General features: G+C 42.6%; 1 protein-coding gene across 1 annotated transcript in view; it reads right to left on the reverse strand.

Moving 5' to 3' along the window:
- The window catches only part of LOC143276603 (tetratricopeptide repeat protein 12-like), a 57,402-nt gene that overhangs the window by 23,338 nt on the left and 7,664 nt on the right, over window positions 1-26,400 (reverse strand). Inside the window, exons 3-10 of the mRNA XM_076581209.1 lie at window positions 23,031-23,114; window positions 20,796-20,944; window positions 18,303-18,413; window positions 12,408-12,540; window positions 10,565-10,753; window positions 6,488-6,652; window positions 4,684-4,858; window positions 984-1,076 (exon numbers count right to left, since the gene is read on the reverse strand). Coding sequence (XP_076437324.1) covers window positions 984-1,076; window positions 4,684-4,858; window positions 6,488-6,652; window positions 10,565-10,753; window positions 12,408-12,540; window positions 18,303-18,413; window positions 20,796-20,944; window positions 23,031-23,114 — 1,099 coding nt within the window. The remainder of the gene's footprint in view (window positions 1-983; window positions 1,077-4,683; window positions 4,859-6,487; window positions 6,653-10,564; window positions 10,754-12,407; window positions 12,541-18,302; window positions 18,414-20,795; window positions 20,945-23,030; window positions 23,115-26,400) is intronic.

Below are 26,400 nucleotides of genomic sequence, written 5' to 3' on the forward strand. Positions count from 1 at the left end.
ATATATTACCCAAGTTTTGGAGTATTAGCCTCGTGGTAACGTGTCATGTATTACCCAAGTTCTGGAGTATTGGCCTTGTGGTAGCGTGTCATATAGTACCCAAGTTCTGGAGTATTGGCCTTGTGGTAACGTGTCATATATTACCCAAGTTTTGGAGTATTAGCCTCGTGGTAACGTGTCATGTATTACCCAGGTTTTGTGGTAATGTGTCATATATTACCCAAGTTTTGCAGTATTGGCCTTGTGGTAATGTGTTATATAGTACCCAAGTTCTGGAGTACTGGCCTTGTGGTAACGTGTCCGCCTAGGAGGGGAGAGAATCTGAGGGTACTGGTTCGATTCCCACAGTCGCCAGTATTTTATCCCTCTCCACTAGACTTTTAGTGGTGGCTTGGACACTAGTCATTCAGATGAGATGATAAAATGAGGTCCCATGTGCAGCATGCATGTAAAAGAACCCAAGGCAACAAAAGGATTGTCCCTGGCAAAAATCCACTTTGCTCCAATCAAATAAAATTTCAGGAAAAAAAAAAGAAGAAAAAAAAGGCTGCACTCTCAGTGTAGTGACATGCTCTTGCTGGGGACAGCAGCCCGAATTTCACACAGAGAAATCTGTTGTGACAAAACGAGTAATACAATGCAATACAATACGATACAATACAACGCAATACAATACAATATGATACAATACGATACAATACAAAGCAATACGATGTGATGCAATGCGATGTGATGCGATGCAATACAATGCAATACAATCCACTACAATACAATACCTGCTCAGTTAAGGGTGGATTTTTCCGTCTCAGAGATCAACACCTGTGGACACCTTGTACAGCTGGTACAGATCCCAACAGAACCAGAACCAGAACCAGAATAGAAAGGAATGAGAAACAATGAATGTCATGTCTTTACTTGCTTTTGGGAATAAAATTATATTTAAACCAAGTAAAAAATGTTCCACAAACACCAACACTACTCACTTCTTCTCCAGGGAGAGATTGTTGAGCACTGAAGCGGCATTCTGGGAGTAGATCTTCCGCGAACGAATCAGGTCAAAGAGTACAGACACCAACCTACCCACACACACGCACACAAGAAAGATTGTCAATACAAAACATCTACATACATCATTATCATCATTATCGTTTGTTGAAGCTTACAGCCCAGCTGACCACTTCCAGTCTCTAAAGGAGACAAATAATAGGAACAGTCTCAGATGATTGAAACAGTCTCACATGATAGAAACAGTCTCACATGACTGAAACAGTCTCAGATGGTTGAAACAGTCTCACATGATTGAAACAGTGTCAAATGATTGAAACAGTCAAACATGATAGGAACAGTCTCACATGACTGAAACAGTCTCAGATGGTTGAAACAGTCTCACTAGAAATAGTCTCATATGAGAGAAACAGTCTCAAATGATAGTGAGATAGAAACAGTCTCACATGATAGAAACAGTCTTACATGGTTGAAACAGTCTCACTAGAAACAGTCTCACATGAGAGAAACAGTCCCACATGATAGTGAGATAGAAACGGTCTCAGATGGTTGAAACAGTCTCAGATGGTTGAAACAGTCTCACTAGAAATAGTCTCATATGATAGAAACAGTCTCAAATGATAGTGAGATAGAAACAGTCTCACATGATAAGAACAGTCTCAGATGGTTGAAATAGTCTCACTAGAAACAGTCTCATATGAGAGAAACAGTCCCACATGATAGTGAGATAGAAACAGTCTCAGATGGTTGGAACAGTCTCAGATGGTTGAAACAGTCTCAGATGGTTGAAACAGTCTCATAGAAACAGTCTGACATGGTTGAAACAGTCTCACATGATAGAAACAGTCTCACATGATAGGAACAGTCTCACATGATAGGAACAGTCTTACATGATAGAAACAGTCTTACATGATAGAAACAGTCCCACATGATAGTGAGATAGAAACAGTCTCAGATGGTTGAAACAGTCTCAGATGGTTGAAACAGTCTCAGATGGTTGAAACAGTCTCACATGATAGAAACAGTCTCACATGATAGGAACAGTCTTACATGATAGGAACAGTCTTACATGATAGGAACAGTCTCACATGATAGGAACAGTCTCACATGACAGAAACAGTCTCACATGATAGAAACAGTCTCACATGATAGAAACAGTCTTACATGATAGAAACAGTCTCATATGATAGAAACAGTCTTACATGATAGGAACAGTCTCATATGATAGGAACAGTCTCACTAGAAACAGTCTCACATGAGAGAAACAGTCCCACATGATAGTGAGATAGAAACAGTCTCACATGGCTGAAACAGTCTCACATGACTGAAACAGTCTCACATGGCTGAAACAGTCTCACATGATAGAAACAGTCTCACATGATCACATGATAGAAACAGTCTCACATGGACTAGACTCGGTGAACACACACGCACCCTCGCACCAGCATTATACTGACACAAGAGCTCCTCTCTTATCAGTTCAGTTCAGTTGCTCATATACTCTAAACAGCAGAATAACTAAGTGCTTAGCTAGGCAGTAAGGGAAATCAGAATAAAATAAAATAGATTAAAAATAAAGTAAAATATCTAACAATACAAAAATAGAAAAAAATCAAAGAAAATAGAAAATCATTATAATAATGTGAATAAACAATATGAATAATAATAAATGATAATATTAATGAATAAACAAAACATCAAACACACACACACACACTCTTATCTACAAGACTTCTTCTTCATTCATAGGCTGCTTCGTTCATGGGCTGCAACTCCAACAATCACTTGTATGTACATGAGTGGCCTTTTAGATGTATGACCATTTTTACCCTGCCATGTAAGCAGCCATACTCTGTTTTAGGTAGTGTGCATGCTGGGAATATTCTTGTTTCCATAACCAACCCAACACCGACATGGATCAGAGAATTTTTAACATGCGTATTTGATCTTCTGCTTGCGTTTATACATGAAGGGAGTTTACGCACAAGCAGGTCTGCACATATGTTGACCTGGGAGATCAGAAAAATCTCCATCCTTTACCCATCAGGTGCTGTTACCAAGATTTGAACCCGGGACCCTCAGACTGAAAGTCCAACACTTTAACCACTCAGCTATCTTCAACACAAAACATCCCACGGACCATCAGACTGAAAGTCCAACACTTTAACCACTCAGAACCCCATGGACCATCAGACTGAAAGTCCAACACTTTAACCACTCAGCACCCCATGGACCATCAGACTGAAAGTCTAACACTTTACCCACTCAGCTATCAACACAAAACATCCCATGGACCATCAGACTGAAAGTCCAACACTTTAACCACTCAGCTATCAACACAAAACATCCCATGGACCATCAGACTGAACGTCCAACACTTTACCCACTCAGCTATCAACACAAAACATCCCACGGACCTTCAGACTGAAAGTCCAACACTTTACCCACTCAGCTATCAACACAAAACATCCCACGGACCTTCAGACTGAAAGTCCAACACTTTACCCACTCAGCTATCAACACAAAACATCCCATGGACCATCAGACTGAAAGTCCAACACTTTACCCACTCAGCTATCAACACAAAACATCCCACGGACCTTCAGACTGAAAGTCCAACACTTTACCCACTCAGCTATCAACACAAAACATCCCATGGACCATCAGACTGAAAGTCCAACACTTTACCCACTCAGCTATCAACACAAAACATCCCACGGACCTTCAGACTGAAAGTCCAACATTTTACCCACTCAGCTATCAACACAAAACATCCCATGGACCTTCAGACTGAAAGTCCAACACTTTACCCACTCAGCTATCAACACAAAACATCCCATGGACCATCAGACTGAAAGTCCAACACTTTACCCACTCAGCTATCAACACAAAACATCCCATGGACCATCAGACTGAAAGTCCAACATTTTACCCACTCAGCTATCAACACAAAACATCCCACGGACCTTCAGACTGAAAGTCCCACACTTTACCCACTCAGCTATCAACACAAAACATCCCATGGACCATCAGACTGAAAGTCCAACATTTTACCCACTCAGCTATCAACACAAAACATCCCATGGACCTTCAGACTGAAAGTCCAACACTTTAACCACTCAGCACCCCATGGACCATCAGACTGAAAGTCCAACACTTTACCCACTCAGCTATCTTCAACACAAAACATCCCATGGACCATCAGACTGAAAGTCCAACACTTTACCCACTCAGCTATCAACACAAAACATCCCATGGATTATCAGACTGAAAGTCCAACACTTTACCCACTCAGCTATCAACACAAAACATCCCACGGACCTTCAGACTGAAAGTCCAACACTTTACCCACTCAGCTATCAACACAAAACATCCCATGGACCATCAGACTGAAAGTCCAACACTTTACCCACTCAGCTATCAACACAAAACATCCCACGGACCTTCAGACTGAAAGTCCAACACTTTACCCACTCAGCTATCAACACAAAACATCCCACGGACCTTCAGACTGAAAGTCCAACACTTTACCCACTCAGCTATCAACACAAAACATCCCATGGACCATCAGATTGAAAGTCCAACACTTTAACCACTCAGCACCCCATGGACCATCAGACTGAAAGTCCAACACTACCCACTTAGCTATCAAGACAAAACACCCCCAATGACCCTCACCTGAGGACACAGAAGTGCTGGATGAGGAGGGAGCGGCCGTGGTGGCTCTGGGAGACGGTGAACAGCAAGGTCAAGATGGCCTTCAGGAGGCTGTGACCCTTGACCACCGCCGACAGCAGCACCATCATGTGTTCCGCCAGCCCCTCCTGCTTCAGCAGCTGTTCCTGGTTACAGTCTGTGGAACATGAAACACACTTGTCATGTACCTGTGTATGATAGTCAGTCGTGTCCCACTATGACCATCACAACATGAAACACACAAGTCATATACCTGTGTATGATAGTCAGTCGTGTCCCACTATGACCATCACAACATGAAACACACACACATCATATACCTGTGTATGATAGTCAGTTGTGTCGCACTATGACCATCACAACATGAAACACACACGTCATATACCTGTATATGATAGTCAGTTGTGTCCCAATATGACCATCACAACATGAAACACACACGTCATATACCTGTGTATGATAGTCAGTTGTGTCCCAATATGACCATCACAACATGAAACACACACGTCATATGCCTGTGTATGATAGTCAGTTGTGTCCCAATATGACCATCACAACATGAAACACACATGTCATATACCTGTGTATGATAGTTGTGTCCCAATATGACCATCACAACATGAAACACACACGTCATATGCCTGTGTATGATAGTCAGTTGTGTCCCACTATGACCATCACAACATGAAACACACACACGTCATATGCCTGTGTATGATAGTCAGTTGTGTCCCACTATGACCATCACAACATGAAACACACACACGTCATATACCTGTGTATCATAGTCAGTTGTGTCCCACTATGACCATCACAACATGAAACACACACACGTCATATACCTGTGTATCATAGTCAGCTGTGTCCCAATATGACCATCACAACATGAAACACACACGTCATATGCCTGTGTATGATAGTCAGCTGTGTCCCAATATGACCATCACAACATGAAACACACACACGTCATATACCTGTGTATCATAGTCAGCTGTGTCCCAATATTGACCATCAGAACAGCAGTAGAGGAGGCAACTGCTGTCCCGACGATATGGGCTGGAATAATCGTGGGTGTCTTTTTCAAGTTACATCCCCACTCTCTGCCAAAGAGGACTTCAGGACAGTTTGCAACAATGACCATCAGAACAGCAGAGGAGGCAACTGCTGTCTTCACAATCTGGGCTAGAATAGTGGAGAGTGTCTTGACGTGGTTACTTCCCCACTCTCTCTGCCAAAGAGGGCTTTAGGACAGTTTATGATTATGAGCATGACCATCACAACAGCAGAGGATGCAGCTGGTGTCCCGAATACCTGGGCTAGAATTTAAGGTGGAGAGTGTCTTACTGCCAAAGTTACATATACCCCGTTCTTGGCCAAGAGGGTTTTAGGACAGTCAGTGTTGGCATGGCCCCAAAGGACAATTAGCCTCTAAAGCTGCAGCACTAAGGGCCAGTGCAATCTTGCTTCAATGTTTGAGTCATATAATCCTTGACAACACACGTCAACACTGTCAAAAAAGATGTGATAAATATGAGAGAGAGAGAGAGATTGAAAGAGAGACAGAAGGATTGGGGAGAGACAGACTGAGGGGGAGAGAGGAGAGAGAGAGAGAGACAGATTGAGAGAGAGACAGACAGACAGACTGAAACAGAGAGAGAGAAAGTGAGCATACTTTCACACACGGCAGTATATCTCCTCCCCTCACCCTCCACTGTTCAAAGACCAACAACAAAGAACTTTTCAACAACAATGCACATCACAAAAAACAAAAGGGAGCCCCTCTCACCGTTGTTAGTGCAGGCCTGAGTCATGGTGTCAAAGGCGGCGGTCAGCAGGTCGCGCTCCTCTCGGCTCAGGCTCTGAGGGCTGGCGGCCAGGCAGCGACACAGCAACTTGTGCTCATGGAACAGCTGAAGACCCCCATTCATCCGGAACTGGGCCTGGTTGTCCTCTGTGGGAACACAGTCATGTCAGTTTCAGTTTCTCAAGGTGCATACACTGCCCCACACCAGCAAGGCAAATGCCTGACCAGCAGCGTTACCAGTTTCAGTTTCTTAAGGAAAAGTCTCCACCCTTAACCCACCAGGTGTGCTGAAACAGGGAATCCAACTCAGGAAACTCAGGCGAGAATCCAGCACTCTAAACATTCAGCTACTGCACACGTCACTTATTGATTGATATGGATACTTGTATAGCACCTATTCTGTCAGGTACACATCACTTATTGACTGATATGGATACTTGTATAGCACCTATTCTGTCAGGTACACATCACTTATTGATTGATATGGATACTTGTATAGCACCTATTCTGTCAGGTACACATCACTTATTGATTGATATGGATACTTGTATAGCACCTATTCTGTCAGGTACACATCACTTATTGATTGATATGGATACTTGTATAGCACCTATTCTGTCAGGTACACATCACTTATTGATTGATATGGATACTTGTATAGCACCTATTCTGTCAGGTACACATCACTTATTGACTGATATGGATACTTGTATAGCACCTATTCTGTCAGGTACACATCACTTATTGACTGATATGGATACTTGTATAGCACCTATTCTCAGTCAGACACACGTCACTTATTGATTGATATGGATACTTGTATAGCACCTATTCTGTCAGGTACACATCACTTATTGACTGATATGGATACTTGTATAGCACCTATTCTCAGTCAGACACACGTCACTTATTGACTGATATGGATACTTGTATAGCACCTATTCTCAGTCAGACACACGTCACTTATTGATTGATATGGATACTTGTATAGCACCTATTCTCAGTCAGGTACACGTCACTTATTGATTGATATGGATACTTGAATTATTATTATTGATTGATATGGATACTTGTATAGCACCTATTGTCAGTCAGACACATGTCACTGATTGACTGATATGGATACTTGTATAGCACCTATTCTCAGTCAGGTACACATCACTTATTGATTGATATGGATACTTGTATAGCACCGATTCTCAGTCAGGTACACGTCACTTATTGATTGATATGGATACTTGTATAGCACCTATTCTCAGTCAGGTACACATCACTTATTGATTGATGTGGATACTTGTATAGCACCTATTGTCAGTCAGACACATGTCACTGATTGATTGATATGGATACTTGTATAGCACCTATTCTCAGTCAGGTACACATCACTTATTGATTGATGTGGATACTTGTATAGCACCGGAGATTAGAAAAGAGAGATAAACCACTTGCAGAAATTGCTGAAGCCAGGCAGCCTGCGCCGCGGCACGCATTCATTGTTCATGAGCTGCCTTTGCCCCGCCCAAACGAAAGGAAAGCGTCAGTCGAACGCAGTCTCCTGAGTGATTTTATCATTTGGATTACACCTTTTTTCCCTTTTCTGTTTGCTTCATCCCACGCAGATGTCAAACTCAATTTTGTTGTGAATAACATTCCTAAATATTTATATGTATTGGTTACTTTTATTTCCCTATCACCACAGCACCATTTTTCACGAGTCGAAAGATGACCTCCATTGTGGAAAACTATAATATTGGTCTTAACGAGATTCACTGCTTGTTGTAGTCTGTCTGTATCTTGCTTAAGGGCATTTAATTGATTTTGTAACCCTATGGGTGTGTCAGACAAGAGAACAACATCATCAGCAAATAGCATTAAGAGCAAATCTGTTGCGCCAGGTATCATTTGTATTCCATGTCTCCCCTTCTTTGATAACTCCACTGCCAATTCACCGATGAAAAAGGAAAACAGCTGTGTGCTTGGCATACAACCTTGTTTAACCCCTCTTGGACACTGAAAAAAGTCTGAATAAATACCTTTGTCATGAACACATACAAGTACAGAATCGTAGATGCTTTTAACAGCCATGTAAAACTCCCGAGAGAGAGAGACAGAGACAGAGACTTAGAGAGAGAGATAGAGCACAATACAACGGTCTGCTCGGGCAACATGAAGCGTTCGTATATATATGAATTATATATATGCTTATGTACATATAGATAGATTTAGATTTACATACTGATAGATCTATATGAAATTATGTATGTATGTGTTCATGTATGTATGTATAGACAGATGTTAGAAGAGAGACAGAGCTGAATATGTGTTTTATGTTTTGATATATATATTTTTTGTTGTTGAAGAAATGGTGATGTAAACCAGAAAGTGTGAAGAAAAAGTAGCGTTACGAAAACGCAGTTCAATAATTTATAACTGTCTCTCTCATGTGCGCTGGGGGAGGGGGGGGGGGGGGTTGGTGGTGGGGGGAGCTGCTTTATTTTCTTTTTATATTATCTACATTCAAGCAGATGCAAACGTGCTAAAAACCAAAGCAAAAATGAATCGGTTTTCATTGTATACAGCGAATCTTACTACACGTGGGAAATTCCAGGCGTAACTTAACTTTCGCTTTACTGCAGGTGAACCGTCGAACGGACCAGTTTCCTTCAGGTGGGGAAGGAGAGGGTGATTTACCCCCACCCTTCCGCACTGCGTGTGTGCCCCAAAACAGCTTCAGCACTGTTATAGACAGTAAGAAGGGGCCTGCCGTGAGTGGTTTCTCTCTCTTTTCTAATCTCCGATAGCACCTATTCTCAGTCAGGTACACATCACTTATTGATTGATGTGGATACTTGTATAGCACCTATTCTCAGTCATACACACGTCACTTATTGATTGATGTGGATACTTGTATAGCACCTATTCTCAGTCAGACACATGTCACTTATTGATTGATGTGGATACTTGTATAGCACCGATTCTCAGTCATACACACGTCACTTATTGATTGATATGGATACTTGTATAGCACCTATTCTCAGTCAGGTACACGTCACTTATTGATGGATGTGGATACTTGTATAGCACCTATTCTGTCAGGTACACATCACTTATTGATTGATGTGGATACTTGTATAGCACCGATTCTCAGTCATACACACGTCACTTATTGATTGATATGGATACTTGTATAGCACCTATTCTCAGTCAGGTACACGTCACTTATTGACTGATGTGGATACTTGTATAGCACCTATTCTCAGTCAGACACATGTCACTTATTGATTGATGTGGATACTTGTATTGCACCTATTCTCAGTCAGGTACACGTCACTTATTGATTGATATGGATACTTGTATAGCACCTATTCTCAGTCATGTACACGTCACTTATTGATTGATGTGGATACTTGTATAGCACCTATTCTCAGTCAGGTACACATCACTTATTGATTGATGTGGATACTTGTATAGCACCTATTCTCAGTCAGACACATGTCACTTATTGATTGATGTGGATACTTGTATAGCACCTACTGTCAGTCAGAGACCAAGCCCTAACTTTCTGTAGGCAAAAAATTAAAATCGCAAATGAAGAAAACTGCAAGTTTCAGTTTTGAGAATCTGGCAAAACGTGTGGATTGATCCATATATGCAACGCAACATCTGCTGTTAAAACTAAACAAAACTAAACAAAATTGAAAAAAAAAAGAAAAAAAGATAGTATGCGCCTGATTTCTCACAAAGGCCATGAGAGCTTGCCCTAGGTTTGTGTAAAAATTACACACACAAAAAAATCAATATGAAATAAAATAAACTAGATGAATAAACCAAAAAAAAAAAGAAATACAAATTAATTCACAGACGACACACAAGAAAACAGCACAAAAAACCAAAACCTGCCTTTGTCCAGCTGGCTACACAGCACCTGTAGCCTCCCACTGTAGTACAAGGTGTGTCGGTCAGGGGCCTGCACTCTCTTGCACTCAGAGAGACAGAGAGAGAGAGAGAGAGACAGAGACAGAGAGAGGAAACAGCACAGCACAAAAAACCAAAACCTGCCTTTGTCCAGCTGGCTGCACAGCACCCGAAGTCCCCCACTGTAGTACATGGGGAGCCGGTCAGGGGCCTGCACTCTCTTCAACACCTCCACCAGCCCCTGGGCCTCTGTGTCACCCGCGGCAAACAGCTCCCTCGCCTTCTGTTCGGCCGACTGGGCCGCCTCTGCCCTCGACACTTCCTCAAGGTACTCTGAAAACCACTTTTCAGTTTTAGTTTCTCTGAAAACCAGCTTTCAGTTTTAGTTTCTCTGAAAACCACTTGAGATAAGAGTGGAGGGTATCTAGCCTTCTGCTGTGCCAACTATATGGGCTAGGGCTAGACTTGAGATAAGAGTGGATAGTATCTAGCCTTCTGCTGTGCCAACTACATGGGCTAGACTTGAGATAAAGAGTGGAGAGTATCTAGCCTTCTGCTGTGCCAACTACATGGGCTATACTTTAGAAAAGAGTGGAGAGTATCTAGCCTTCTGCTGTGCCAACTACATGGACTAGACTTGAGATAAAGAGTGGAGGGTTCTAGCCTTCTGCTGTGCCAACTACATGGGCTAGACTTTAGAAAAGAGTGGAGGGTTCTAGCCTTCTGCTGTGCCAACTACATGGACTAGACTTGAGATAAGAGTGGAGGGTATCTAGCCTTCTGCTGTGCCAACTATATGGGCTAGGGCTAGACTTGAGATAAGAGTGGAGAGTATCTAGCCTTCTGCTGTGCCAACTACATGGACTAGACTTGAGATAAGAGTGGAGGGTATCTAGCCTTCTGCTGTGCCAACTACATGGACTAGACTTGAGATAAGAGTGGAGAGTATCTAGCCTTCTGCTGTGCCAACTACATGGACTAGACTTTAGAAAAGAGTGGAGGGTATCTAGCCTTCTGCTGTGCCAACTACATGGGCTATACTTTAGAAAAGAGTGGAGAGTATCTAGCCTTCTGCTGTGCCAACTACATGGGCTATACTTTAGAAAAGAGTGGAGAGTATCTAGCCTTCTGCTGTGCCAACTACATGGGCTAGACTTGAGATAAGAGTGGAGGGTATCTAGCCTTCTGCTGTGCCAACTATATGGGCTAGACTTGAGATAAGAGTGGAGAGTATCTAGCCCAAGTTACACCCCACTCTCTCAGCCAAGTGGGTTGAAGAACAGTTGGTGCTGGGGATGATTCGCAAAGGCCAACTAGCCCCCAAGGCTGCAGCACTAAGAGCTAGTGCAATCTCAGCTCCTAGTCTGAGAGGCACACAGTCTTTCACAAAAAGCCCAAGCTGTAAATGACTTCCCACTGCAGTGGAGAAAGTGTTGATCATATAACTCTTACCTTGCTGTTGGCCCAACTGCAGGAAAGCTGATGTCAGTCTGTGATATAAGCTGAGTGTCAGGCCATAAAGCAGTACACACACAGACCAACCCCGCCCACCTCCCCCCAAAAATGGTCAGAGCTTGAGGTTTGTATAGTATTGTATCATATTACTCTTTTTGTCAAAACAGATTTCTTTGTGTAAAATTTGGGCTGCTCTCCCCAGGGAGAGCGTGTCGCCACACTGCGAGCGCCACCCTTTTTTTAAACTTTTTTTTTCTGCCTGTAATTTTATTTGTTTTCCTATCGAAGGGATTTTCCTACAGAATTTTGCCAGGGATAACCCTTTTTTTTGCTGTGGGTTCTTTTACGTGTGCTAAGTGAATGCTGCACACCCAACTTCAGGTTCATGGTCTCGTCCAAATGACTAACACCCAGACCACCACCCAAGGTGGAGAGAAAATACCGGCGACTGTGGGATTTCAAACCGGCACATTCACATTTCTCTCACTTCCTGGCCGAACGTGTGACCAGCGGACCAACACTGCAGGTTTACCTTGCACCATGGTCTGTTTCTTGGGGTCGATAGTGAGCACCTGGCTGAAGCTGTCCCTGGCCTCCTGGTAGTGTTCCAGGGCCAGGTGGGCACGACCCATGTGCACGTGGGCCTTGATGGTGTTGGGGTTCGCCTGCACCCAGTTCAGGCAACATCGTTAGTGAGAGACAGAGAAAGAGAGAGGGAGAGAGAGAGAGACTCAGAGACAGAGAGAGAGTGTGAGACACACATACACATAGAATAGAACAGAATAGAATAGAATAGAACATGTCTTTATTACCAAGAGTACCGGGGTCACAAGGAATATTGGGGGGGATAGTACATAACAAGGTATGAAAATAAATCGAAAATCATACACAAACACAGATACAGTAGAGAATAGGATACATACAAGTGTATATCAAAATAAAAACTTGTGCATACTCACACATGCACGCACTCACACACACACACACACACATGCACGCACTCACACACACACACACACACACACATGCATGCACGCTCACACACACACTCTCTCTCTCTCTCTCTCACACACACACACACGTTTGAAAAGAAGCCGCATATTACATGTGGATGGGGCTGATGACTAGATCATCAGGTAGATGGTTGTTGATTGCACAATTCTATTTATCAAACTAGATTTGTTTGAGAGACAGGACACTGACTGCTTTGGGGAAAAAGCTGTTGGCAAAGTGACTGGTTTTCGTCCTTGTACTTCTTGACCAGAGGAGAGCATCTCGAAAATCCCAAAAACTGGATGTGATTCATCCTGGCTGATTGATTTTGCTTTTTTGAGTAGCCGTTTATAATATATGCCATCTAGAGAAGGTAGATCAGCCCTGGTAATCTTGGTGGCAGTTTTTACGATTCTGTTAAGGGCTGCAACTTGTGCCTTGGAAATGTTTCCGACTTGAAGAAAGAGAGACACAGACACTGACATTGTTTTATTGCCACTGACAATACTATCCTTTGGCATGGAGGACAATGTAGGAACAAAATACTATCCTTTGGCATGGGGGACAATGTATCAACAAAATACTATCCTTTGGCATGGGGGACAATGTATCAACACAATACTATCCTTTGGCATGGGGGACAATGTAGGAACACAATACTATCCTTTGGCATGGGGGACAATGTAGGAACAAAATACTATCCTTTGGCATGGGGGACAATGTATCAACACAATACTATCCTTTGGCATGGGGGACAATGTAGGAACAAAATACTATCCTTTGGCATGGGGGACAATGTATCAACACTATACTGTCCTTTGGCATGGGGGACAATGTAGGAACACAATACTATCCTTTGGCATGGGGGACAATGTAGGAACAAAATACTATCCTTTGGCATGGGGGACAATGTATCAACACAATACTGTCCTTTGGCATGGGGGACAATGTATCAACACAATACTATCCTTTGGCATGGGGGACAATGTAGGAACAAAATACTATCCTTTGGCATGGGGGACAATGTATCAACACAATACTGTCCTTTGGCATGGGGGACAATGTATCAACACAATACTATCCTTTGGCATGGGGGACAATGTAGGAACACAATACTATCCTTTGGCATGGGGGACAATGTATCAACACAATACTATCCTTTGGCATGGGGGACAATGTAGGAACACAATACTATCCTTTGGCATGGGGGACAATGTATCAACACTATACTGTCCTTTGGCATGGGGGACAATGTAGGAACAAAATACTATCCTTTGGCATGGGGGACAATGTAGGAACAAAATACTATCCTTTGGCATGGGGGACAATGTAGGAATAAAATACTATCCTTTGGCATGGGGGACAATGTATCAACACAATACTATCCTTTGGCATGGGGGACAATGTAGGAACACAATACTATCCTTTGGCATGGGGGACAATGTATCAACACAATACTATCCTTTGGCATGGGGGACAATGTATCAACACAATACTATCCTTTGGCATGGGGGACAATGTAGGAACACAATACTATCCTTTGGCATGGGGGACAATGTATCAACACTATACTATCCTTTGGCATGGGGGACAATGTATCAACACAATACTATCCTTTGGCATGGGGGACAATGTAGGAACAAAATACTATCCTTTGGCATGGGGGACAATGTATCAACACAATACTATCCTTTGGCATGGGGGACAATGTATCAACACAATACTATCCTTTGGCATGGGGGACAATGTAGGAACAAAATACTATCCTTTGGCATGGGGGACAATGTATCAACACAATACTATCCTTTGGCATGGGGGACAATGTATCAACACTATACTATCCTTTGGCATGGGGGACAATGTAGGAACACAATACTATCCTTTGGCATGGGGGACAATGTATCAACAAAATACTATCCTTTGGCATGGGGGACAATGTATCAACACAATACTATCCTTTGGCATGGGGGACAATGTAGCAACACAATACTATCCTTTGGCATGGGGGACAATGTAGAACACAATACTATCCTTTGGCATGGGGGACAATGTATGAACAAAATACTATCCTTTGGCATGGGGACAATGTATCAACACAATACTATCCTTTGGCATGGGGGACAATGTAGGAACACAATACTATCCTTTGGCATGGGGGACAATGTATCAACACTATACTATCCTTTGGCATGGGGGACAATGTATCAACACAATACTATCCTTTGGCATGGGGGACAATGTATCAACACAATACTATCCTTTGGCATGGGGGACAATGTAGGAACACAATACTATCCTTTGGCATGGGGGACAATGTATCAACACTATACTATCCTTTGGCATGGGGGACAATGTATCAACACAATACTATCCTTTGGCATGGGGGACAATGTATCAACACAATACTATCCTTTGGCATGGGGGACAATGTAGGAACTTCTTCTTCTGCGTTTGTGGGCTGCAACTCCCACGTTCACTTGTATGCACACAAGTGGGCTTTTACGTGTATGACTGTTTTTACCCCGCCATGTAGGCAGCCACACTCCGTTTTCGGGGGTGTGCATGCTGGGTATGTTCTTGTTTCCATAACCCACCGAACGCTGACATGGATTACAACACAATACTATCCTTTGGCATGGGGGACAATGTATCAACACTATACTGTCCTTTGGCATGGGGACAATGTACAACACTATACTGTCCTTTGGCATGGGGGACAATGTAGGAACAAAATACTATCCTTGGCATGGGGGACAATGTATCAACACAATACTATCCTTTGGCATGGGGGACAATGTATCAACACAATACTATCCTTTGGCATGGGGGACAATGTAGGAACACAATACTATCCTTTGGCATGGGGGACAATGTATCAACACTATACTATCCTTTGGCATGGGGGACAATGTAGGAACAAAATACTATCCTTTGGCATGGGGGACAATGTATCAACACAATACTATCCTTTGGCATGGGGGACAATGTATCAACACTATACTATCCTTTGGCATGGGGGACAATGTATCAACACTATACTATCCTTTGGCATGGGGGACAATGTAGGAACAAAATACTATCCTTTGGCATGGGGGACAATGTATGAACAAAATACTATCCTTTGGCATGGGGAACAATGTATCAACACTATACTATCCTTTGGCATGGGGGACAATGTATCAACACTATACTATCCTTTGGCATGGGGGACAATGTAGTCTTGTTTCCATAACCCACCGAACGCTGACATGGATTACAGGATCTTTAACGTGCGTATTTGATCTTCTGCTTCTGTACACACACGAAGGGGGTTCAGGCACTAGCAGGTCTGCACATATGTTGACCTGGGAGATTGTAAAAATCTCCACCCTTCACCCACCAGGAGCCGTCACCATGATTCGAACCCGGGACCCTCAGATTGACAGTCCAACGCTTTAACCACTCGGCTATTGCGCCCGTCAATGTAGGAACAAAATACTATCCTTTGGCATGGGGGACAATGTAGGAACAAAATAATGACAGTTTACATAGAAATTGACACACTGCTAAGAGTAAAAAGAAAATCAATGACAAAAAAACAACAACAACAAAATAATAGAATACAACATATTGCTAAGATAAAAAAACAACAACATAATAGTAAAAAAGCTCGACCATCCAACTTTCTACAAAGTCATTCAGAATTATAAACTGTGGAACTGGCATCAGGGTAACGTTTTTTTTCGATAACTATAAGGCTTCCGAAGATAATTTCTTTTTCCAACAATCCCAAGCTAGGGTGATAAATTTTGCTTGTGATCTTATTCTTACTTCATCTTCTATCAAAACCATACTGGTAAGGTTCATGTTACTTAAGTTTTCACTGTTGAAAATTAAGCATTTCTTTCAAATTTCTTCATAATACTTACACATAAAAAGGAAATGAGTTTCATCTTCAACTGAAATACAATACATAGGACAAGGGGACTGTGTGGACGTGTCAGCAGAGAACCATTTTTTGTTAGCATTTAGGCCAGGCTTGTTCTGTGCCATTTGTTACTTACTACTTTTATGTATTTTTCTGTCTGAAAAATGTTCTTAAAAGTGAGGAACGAAGTGTGTTTTGCTTACTCTTCAAAGTGGGCATGCTAATCCTGTTTGTACCAAATTAATTATTCTGTCTTTAAATTCTGCGAGAAATATTCGATCACTGCCAACACCCTGACATATCCAGACAATCCCAAGGCCCTGTGTGGTTAAAACATTCTTCACCAAAAAAGCCCAATTTTTTTCTTTCCCAGAATCTAAATGATTTAGCATAATTCCATAAGCTTGTCTGCTTATTCTTGTCAGTGGGAGCTATATTAATCTAAGCCAGTATCTAATACATTTGATCTTTGTTTTTGTATGTAGTGGGTATCGACCAGTTTCACCATATGACATTTTAGTGGACGAATGCAAAGGCACCGAAAGGAAGCGTTCAACTGAATATGTATGAACCTTTTCCATTTCTTGATTATCGTACAGTCCCCAGATTTCTGCAGCATATGTTTGGATTGGTTCAATTTGTAAGTCAAATAGTTTCCAGAATACAGAGAAATCGATACAGTTAAGTTTGTTTTGTTTTTTAAGATCTTATAATCTCCATTATCCCCTTCTTTCCTTTTCTACAACTTTCAATCCATGAACCTGGGAGACTCAACTTAGTTGAAAATGGAAGACCTAAATTTCTTTAAGAATTTGTTACTTTATCCTCACAGTCTCCATAGAACCATTTTTTGTGAATTGAAAGATGCCCTCCCTTTCGAAAAGCCATTACATTCATTTTGTCCAGACTTACCGTCAAATCTAACCTATCAGCCTCAAACTTTAGTGCATCCAATTGGTTTTGTAGCCCTATTGCAGTGTCTGATATAAGAATAACATCATCGGCAAACAATAACAAAAACACTTCAAAGGCACCAAGGGATTAAGTGTGTGCCGTGTCTTCCCTTTTTTGTCACCTCAAAAGCAAGTTCATTGATGAAAAATGTGTGTGTGTGTGTGTGTGTGTGTGTGTGTGTGTGTGTGTGTGTGTGTGTGTGTGTGTGTGTAAGTGTGTGCTGTGTATAAGTGTGTATGTGTTTGTCTGGCCTCCTTGTATTGCCTTGATCATACTGATGATCACCTGCATGCAGTCAATGTGACACTGTATAGCACTACTCAAAAACATATAATTAAAAACATACATACACACAAATCAACCCAAACTCGATCAAGGCACACACACATAAACACATACACACAAACACGCACATACACACACACACATACTCATACACACACATACACACTCACCCAAACATCCTCACACATTCACACACCCACGCAGTGACACACAAAAACACACCACCTACTCACCCACCAGCTTCATCCCCTTAAAACCAAAGCTAACGGAAATGGTCCAACAACTCACCCTGAGAGCCCAGTCACAGTCTTTCAGCGCCTCTTCATACTTGCCCAGTTTGATCAGTGCTTGCGCACGATTTGTATACAGCATGGGGTTGTCTCGTATTTTGTCGATGGCCTGCACAACCACAGTGTATCAATTTCCTCACTTTTTTTTTCTATTTGTCTATCTTTACAGTTGTATTACAATGGTAAGTATACATAGCAAAGACATGCATAGGACATCTGATGATAATAATAACAGATGTATCAATTTTCTGTTAACATCTGATAAAAATAGATGTATTCATCTTGTGTTGACATCTGTACATCTGATAACAACAGATGTATTCATATAGTGGTAACATCTGTACATCTAATAATGATGATACTAATATATGTATTTATATAGTGTTAACATATGTGCATCTGATAACAGATTATTTATATGGTGTTAACATCTGTGCATCTGATAATAGATGTATTAATGTAGTCTTAACATATGTGCATCTGACAATATGTGTATTCATATAGTGTTAACATATGTGAATCTGATAATATATGTATTTATATAGTGTTAACATCTGTGAATCTAATAATACACATATTCATACAGTGTTAACATCTGTGCATCTGATAATAATAGATGTAATTATCTAGTGTTCACATCTGTGCATCTAATAATAATAATAATAATAGATATATCAATATAGTGTTAACATTTGTGCATCAAATAATAGATGTATTTATAATATATAGTGTTAACATCCATACATCTAATGATACTAAATGTATTAATATAGTGTTAACATCTGTGCATATAATGATAAAAATAGAGGTAATCATATAGCATTAACATCTGTGCATATAATAATAACAATAGGTGTATTTATAATATACAGTGTTAACACCCATACATGTAATGATACTAAATGTACTAATATAGTGTTAACATCTGTGTATATAATAATACAGGTATTCATATAGAGTCAACATCCATGCATCTACTACTACTAATAATAGATGTACTTATATAGTGTTAACATTGGTGCATCTAATAGTAATAGATGTACTTATATAGTGTTAACGTATGTACATCTAATAATAATAGATGTACTTAATGTTAACATCTGTGCATTCCCCCCCCCCCCCAAAAAAAAAAAGATGTATTCATGTAGTTCTAACTCATGTGTTGAAGTAATTCAAAGCGACACACACCCCAATTTTCACATGTATGCAAAACTCTGAAAGAAAATGATGAAAGGTGAAACTTGTATACATGTAGATAGAAGCTACAGAAACTAAAGACAGACAAAAAGAGCTGCGGTAAAGAAAAGCTATTTTGGAAAGATGTAGGTTTTAAGGCCAGACTTGAAAGAGCTGACAGCTCACATGCACGCTTGGTGAAAGTACATACACACAAACATACACATTCACAAACGTACACAAATGATATTTTCAGTCAGTTTCCCACTTGAAAACTGACACAGCTGGATGTTTCAAACTTTAAAAAAAAAAAGTGAATGACAGCATAAGGACATGTTAACTTCAAACTAAGAGTTAGCACTGACACTGAATGTTAACTTCAAACTAAGAGTTAGCACTGACACTGAATGTTAACTCTCTCCATACGAACGGCGAAAGAGACGACGTTAACAGCGTTTCACCCCAATTACCATCATCAAAATATTGCAAGTGGAAGGGTCTTATACTGAAGAGGTGAATGTTGACAAAGAATCCCACAATTCTGGCGACAGAAGCTAAAGGTTGGGTCATTGAGACACCCACTGGACATCCGAGGGGTCTGTGCAGAGGAGAAGAGAGGACTGGCCGTACTGAGTGAGTTAACTTCAAACTAAGAGTTAGCACTGACACTGAATCTTAACTTCAAACTAAGAGTTAGTGCTGACACTGAATGATAGCATAAGGACATGTTAACTTCAAACTAAGAGTTAGCACTGACACTGAATGTTAACTTCAAACTAAGAGTTAGCACTGACACTGAATGATAGCATAAGGACATGTTAACTTCAAACTAATAGTTAGCACTGACACTGAATGTTAACTTCAAACTAAGAGTTAGCACTGGCACTGAATGTTAACTTCAAACTAAGAGTCAGCACTGACACTGAATGATAGCATAAGGACATGTTAACTTCAAACTAAGAGTTAGCACTGACAATAAATGTTAACTTCAAACTAAGAGTCAGCACTGACACTGAATGATAGCATAAGGACATGTTAACTTCAAACTAAGAGTCAGCACTGACACTAAATGATAGCATAAGGACATGTTAACTTCAAACTAAGAGTTAACACTGACACTGAATGATAGCATAAGGACATGTTAACTTCAAACTAAGAGTTAGCACTGACACTGAATGTTAACTTCAAACAAAGAGTTAGCACTGACACTGAATGTTTACTTCAAACTAAGAGTTAGCACTGACACTGAATGTTAACTTCAAACTAAGAGTTAGCACTGACAATAGCACTGACACTGAATGCAGCCCCTTTCTACCTGATTGTACAAGTCCAGGGCCTTTTCAAAGTTGTTCTCCTTGAACGCCTGGTTTCCCTTTTCCTTCAGCACCTGCGCTTCTTTCTCGTTCACCTTCCGTCGCTCTGATCGCTCTTTGGCATCCGCTTCCAGGGCCGCCAGGAAGGAGTCTGTCAAAGAAAAACCACAATGCACCATGTTTTTCTGCCAGGAAAGACTCTGTCAAAGAAAAACCACAATGCACCATGTTTATCCACCAAGAAGGACTCTGTCAAAGGAAAAACCACAATGTACCATGTTTATCCACCAAGAAGGACTCTGTCAAAGAAAAACCACAATGCACCATGTTTATCCACCAGGAAGGACTCTGTCAAAGAAAAACCACAATGCACCATGTTTATCCACCAGGAAGGACTCTGTCAAAGAAAAACCACAATGCACCATGTTTATCCACCAGGAAAGACTCTGTCAAAGGAAAAACCACAATGTACCATGTTTATCTGCCAGGAAGGACTCTGTCAAAGAAAAACCACAATGTACCATGTTTATCCACCAGGAAGGACTGTGTCAAAGGAAAAACCACAATGCACCATGTTTATCCACCAGGAAAGACTCTGTAAAAGGAAAAACCACAATGTACCATGTTTATCCACCAGGAAGGACTCTGTCAAAGAAAAACCACAATGTACCATGTTTATCCACCAGGAAGGACTCTGTCAAAGGAAAAACCACAATGTACCATGTTTATCTGCCAGGAAGGACTGTGTCAAAGGAAAAACCACAATGTACCATGTTTATCCACCAGGAAGGACTCTGTCAAAGGAAAAACCACAATGTACCATGTTTATCCACCAGGAAGGACTGTGTCAAAGGAAAAACCACAATGTACCATGTTTATCTGCCAAAAAGGACTGTGTCAAAGGAAAAACCACAATGTACCATGTTTATCCACCAGGAAGGACTGTGTCAAAGGAAAAACCACAATGTACCATATTTATCTGTCAAGAAGGAATGTGTCAAAGGAAAAACCACAATGTACCATGTTTATCCATCAGGAAAGACTCTGTCAAAGAAAAACCACAATGTACCATGTTTATCCATCAGGAAAGACTCTGTCAAAGGAAAAACCACAATGTACCATGTTTATCTGCCAAGAAGGACTGTGTCAAAGGAAAAACCATAATGTACCATGTTTATCCACCAGGAAGGACTGTGTCAAAGGAAAAACCACAATGTACCATGTTTATCCACCAGGAAGGACTCTGTCAAAGGAAAAACCACAATGTACCATGTTTATCCACCAGGAAGGACTGTGTCAAAGGAAAAACCACAATGCACCATGTTTATCTGCCAGGAAGGACTCTGTCAAAGGAAAAAACACAATGCACCATGTTTATCCACCAGGAAGGACTGTGTCAAAGGAAAAACCACAATGTACCATGTTTATCCACCAGGAAAGACTCTGTCAAAGGAAAAACCACAATGTACCATGTTTATCTGCCAGGAAGGACTGTGTCAAAGGAAAAACCACAATGTACCATGTTTATCCACCAGGAAGGACTCTGTCAAAGGAAAAACCACAATGTACCATGTTTATCCACCAGGAAGGACTCTGTCAAAGGAAAAACCACAATGTACCATGTTTATCCACCAAGAAGGACTCTGTCAAAAGAAAAAACACAATGTACCATGTTTATCCAGACACACAAACACACACGCTCTTTTTCTCTCTCTCACACACAACACACACATTTGTTCTTGTCTTCTTTTGATTCTACTGACCATGTGGACTCACCACACACACACATCCACACACACCTATACCCACCCACCCCTCCTACACACTCACATCCACACACACCTATACCCACCCACAACTCCTACACACACCTATACCCACCCACCCCTCCTACACACACACATCCACACACACCTATACCCACCCACCCCTCCTGCACACACACATCCACACACACCTATACCCACCCACCCCTCCTACACACACATCCACACACACCTATACCCACCCACCCCTCCAACACACACACATCCACACACACCTATACCCACCCACAACTACACACACACATCCACACACACCTATACCCACCCACCCCTCCTACACACACATCTACACACACCTATACCCACCCACCCCTCCAACACACACACAAGCTGATCCCTCAGCCCCTACACCTCATTCACACACCCACGCACAATGAATGACACTCAAAGAAGCAGAAAACAATGACTCACTCTGATCAGTGATGTCCATATTTCCAGCCCCTCCTGCTGATCCGTCCTCCCCACTTCTTTTGTTGATGACTGTTTTGCTGAACCCTGCCACACCAACATTGGATGACTGTTTTGCTGAACCCTGCCACACCAACATTGGATGACTGTTTTGCTGAACCCTGCCACACCAACATTGGATGACTGTTTTGCTGAACCCTGCCACACCAACATTGGATGACTGTTTTGCTGAACCCTGCCACACCAACATTGGATGACTGTTTTGCTGAACCCTGCCACACCAACTTTGGATGACTGGCTGAACCCTGCCACACCAACATTGGATGACTGTTTTGCTGTTTTTTTTATACCAACATTGGATGACTGGCTGAACCCTGCCACACCAACATTGGATGACTGTTTTGCTGAACCCTGCCACACCAACATTGGATGACTGGCTGAACCCTGCCACACCAACACTGGATGACTGTTTTGCTGAACCCTGCCACACCAACATTGGATGACTGTTTTGCTGAACCCTGCCACACCAACATAGGATGACTGTTTTGCTGAACCCTGCCACACCAACATTGGATGACTGTTTTGCTGAACCCTGCCACATCAACACTGGATGACTGGCTGAACCCTGCCACACCAACATTGGATGACTGTTTTGCTGAACCCTGCCACATCAACACTGGATGACTGGCTGAACCCTGCCACACCAACATTGGATGACTGTTTTGCTGAACCCTGCCACACCAACATTGGATGACTGTTGTGCTGAACCCTGCCACACCAACATAGGATGACTGTTTTGCTGAACCCTGCCACACCAACATTGGATGACTGTTTTGCTGAACCCTGCCACACCAACATTGGATGACTGGCTGAACCCTGCCACACCAACATTGGATGACTGTTTTGCTGAACCCTGCCACACCAACATTGGATGACTGGCTGAACCCTGCCACACCAACATTGGATGACTGTTTTGCTGAACCCTGCCACACCAACATAGGATGACTGTTTTGCTGAACCCTGCCACACCAACATAGGATGACTGTTTTGCTGAACCCTGCCACACCAACATAGGATGACTGTTTTGCTGAACCCTGCCACACCAACAATGGATGACTGTTTTGCTGAACCCTGCCACACCAACATAGGATGACTGGCTGAACGCTGCCACACCAACATTGGATGACTGTTTTGCTGTTTTTTTTATACCAACATTGGATGACTGGCTGAACCCTGCCACACCAACATTGGATGACTGTTTTGCTGAACCCTGCCACACCAACATTGGATGACTGGCTGAACCCTGCCACACCAACACTGGATGACTGTTTTGCTGAACCCTGCCACACCAACATTGGATGACTGTTTTGCTGAACCCTGCCACACCAACACTGGATGACTGGCTGAACCCTGCCACACCAACACTGGATGACTGTTTTGCTGAACCCTGCCACACCAACATTGGATGACTGTTTTGCTGAACCCTGCCACACCAACATTGGATGACTGGCTGAACCCTGCCACACCAACACTGGATGACTGTTTTGCTGTTTTTTTTACACCAACACTGGATGACTGGCTGAACCCTGCCACACCAACATAGGATGACTGTTTTGCTGAACCCTGCCACACCAACATTGGATGACTGTTTTGCTGAACCCTGCCACATCAACACTGGATGACTGTCGCTGAACCCTGCCACACCAACATAGGATGACTGTTGCTGAACCCTGCCACACCAACATAGGATGACTGTTGTGCTGAACCCTGCCACACCAACATAGGATGACTGTTTTGCTGAACCCTGCCACACCAACAATGGATGACTGTTGCTGAACCCTGCCACACCAACATTGGATGACTGTTTTGCTGAACCCTGCCACACCAACATAGGATGACTGGCTGAACCCTGCCACACCAACATTGGATGACTGTTTTGCTGAACCCTGCCACACCAACATTGGATGACTGGCTGAACCCTGCCACACCAACATTGGATGACTGTTTCGCTGAACCCTGCCACACCAACATAGGATGACTGGCTGAACCCTGCCACACCAACATTGGATGACTGTTTTGCTGAACCCTGCCACACCAACATTGGATGACTGTTTTGCTGAACCCTGCCACACCAACATTGGATGACTGTTTTGCTGAACCCTGCCACACCAACATTGGATGACTGGCTGAACCCTGCCACACCAACATTGAATGACTGGCTGAACCCTGCCATACCAACATTGGATGACTGTTTTGCTGTTGTTGTTTTTTACACCAACATTGGATGACTGGCTGAACCCTGCCACACCAACACTGGATGACTGGCTAAACCCTACCACACCAACATTGGATGACTCTTGCTGAACCCTGCCACACCAACATTGGATGACTGTTTTGCTGAACCCTGCCACACCAACATTGGATTACTGGCTGAACCCTGCCACACCAACATTGGATGACTGGCTGAACCCTGCCACACCAACATTGGATGACTGGCTGAACCCTGCCACACCAACATTGGATTACTGGCTGAACCCTGCCACACCAACATTGGATGACTGGCTGAACCCTGCCACATCAACACTGGATGACTGTTTTCCTGAACCCTGCCACATCAACATTGGATGACTGGCGTAACCCTACCACACCAACACTGGATGACTGGCTGAACCCTGCCACACCAACATTGGATGACTGTTTTGCTGAACCCTGCCACACCAACATTGGATGACTGTTTTGCTGAACCCTGCCACACCAACATTGGATGACTGTTTTGCTGAACCCTGCCACACCAACATTGGATGACTGGTTGAACCCTGCCACACCAACATTGGATGACTCTTGCTGAACCCTGCCACACCAACATTGGATGACTGTTTTGCTGAACCCTGCCACACCAACATTGGATTACTGGCTGAACCCTGCCACACCAACATTGGATGACTGGCTGAACCCTGCCACATCAACACTGGATGACTGTTTTGCTGAACCCTGCCACATCAACATTGGATGACTGGCGTAACCCTACCACACCAACACTGGATGACTGGCTGAACCCTGCCACACCAACATTGGATGACTGTTTTGCTGAACCCTGCCACACCAACATTGGATGACTGTTTTGCTGAACCCTGCCACACCAACATTGGATTACTGGCTGAACCCTGCCACACCAACATTGGATGACTGTTTTGCTGAACCCTGCCACACCAACATTGGATGACTGTTTTGCTGAACCCTGCCACACCAACATTGGATGACTGTTTTGCGGAACCCTGCCACACCAACATTGGATGACTGTTTTGCTGAACTCTGCCACACCAACATTGGATGACTGTTTTGCTGAACCCTGCCACACCAACATTGGATGACT

This window comes from Babylonia areolata, chromosome 32 (genome assembly GCF_041734735.1).
Source record: "Babylonia areolata isolate BAREFJ2019XMU chromosome 32, ASM4173473v1, whole genome shotgun sequence".
NCBI lineage: Eukaryota > Metazoa > Mollusca > Gastropoda > Neogastropoda > Buccinidae > Babylonia > Babylonia areolata.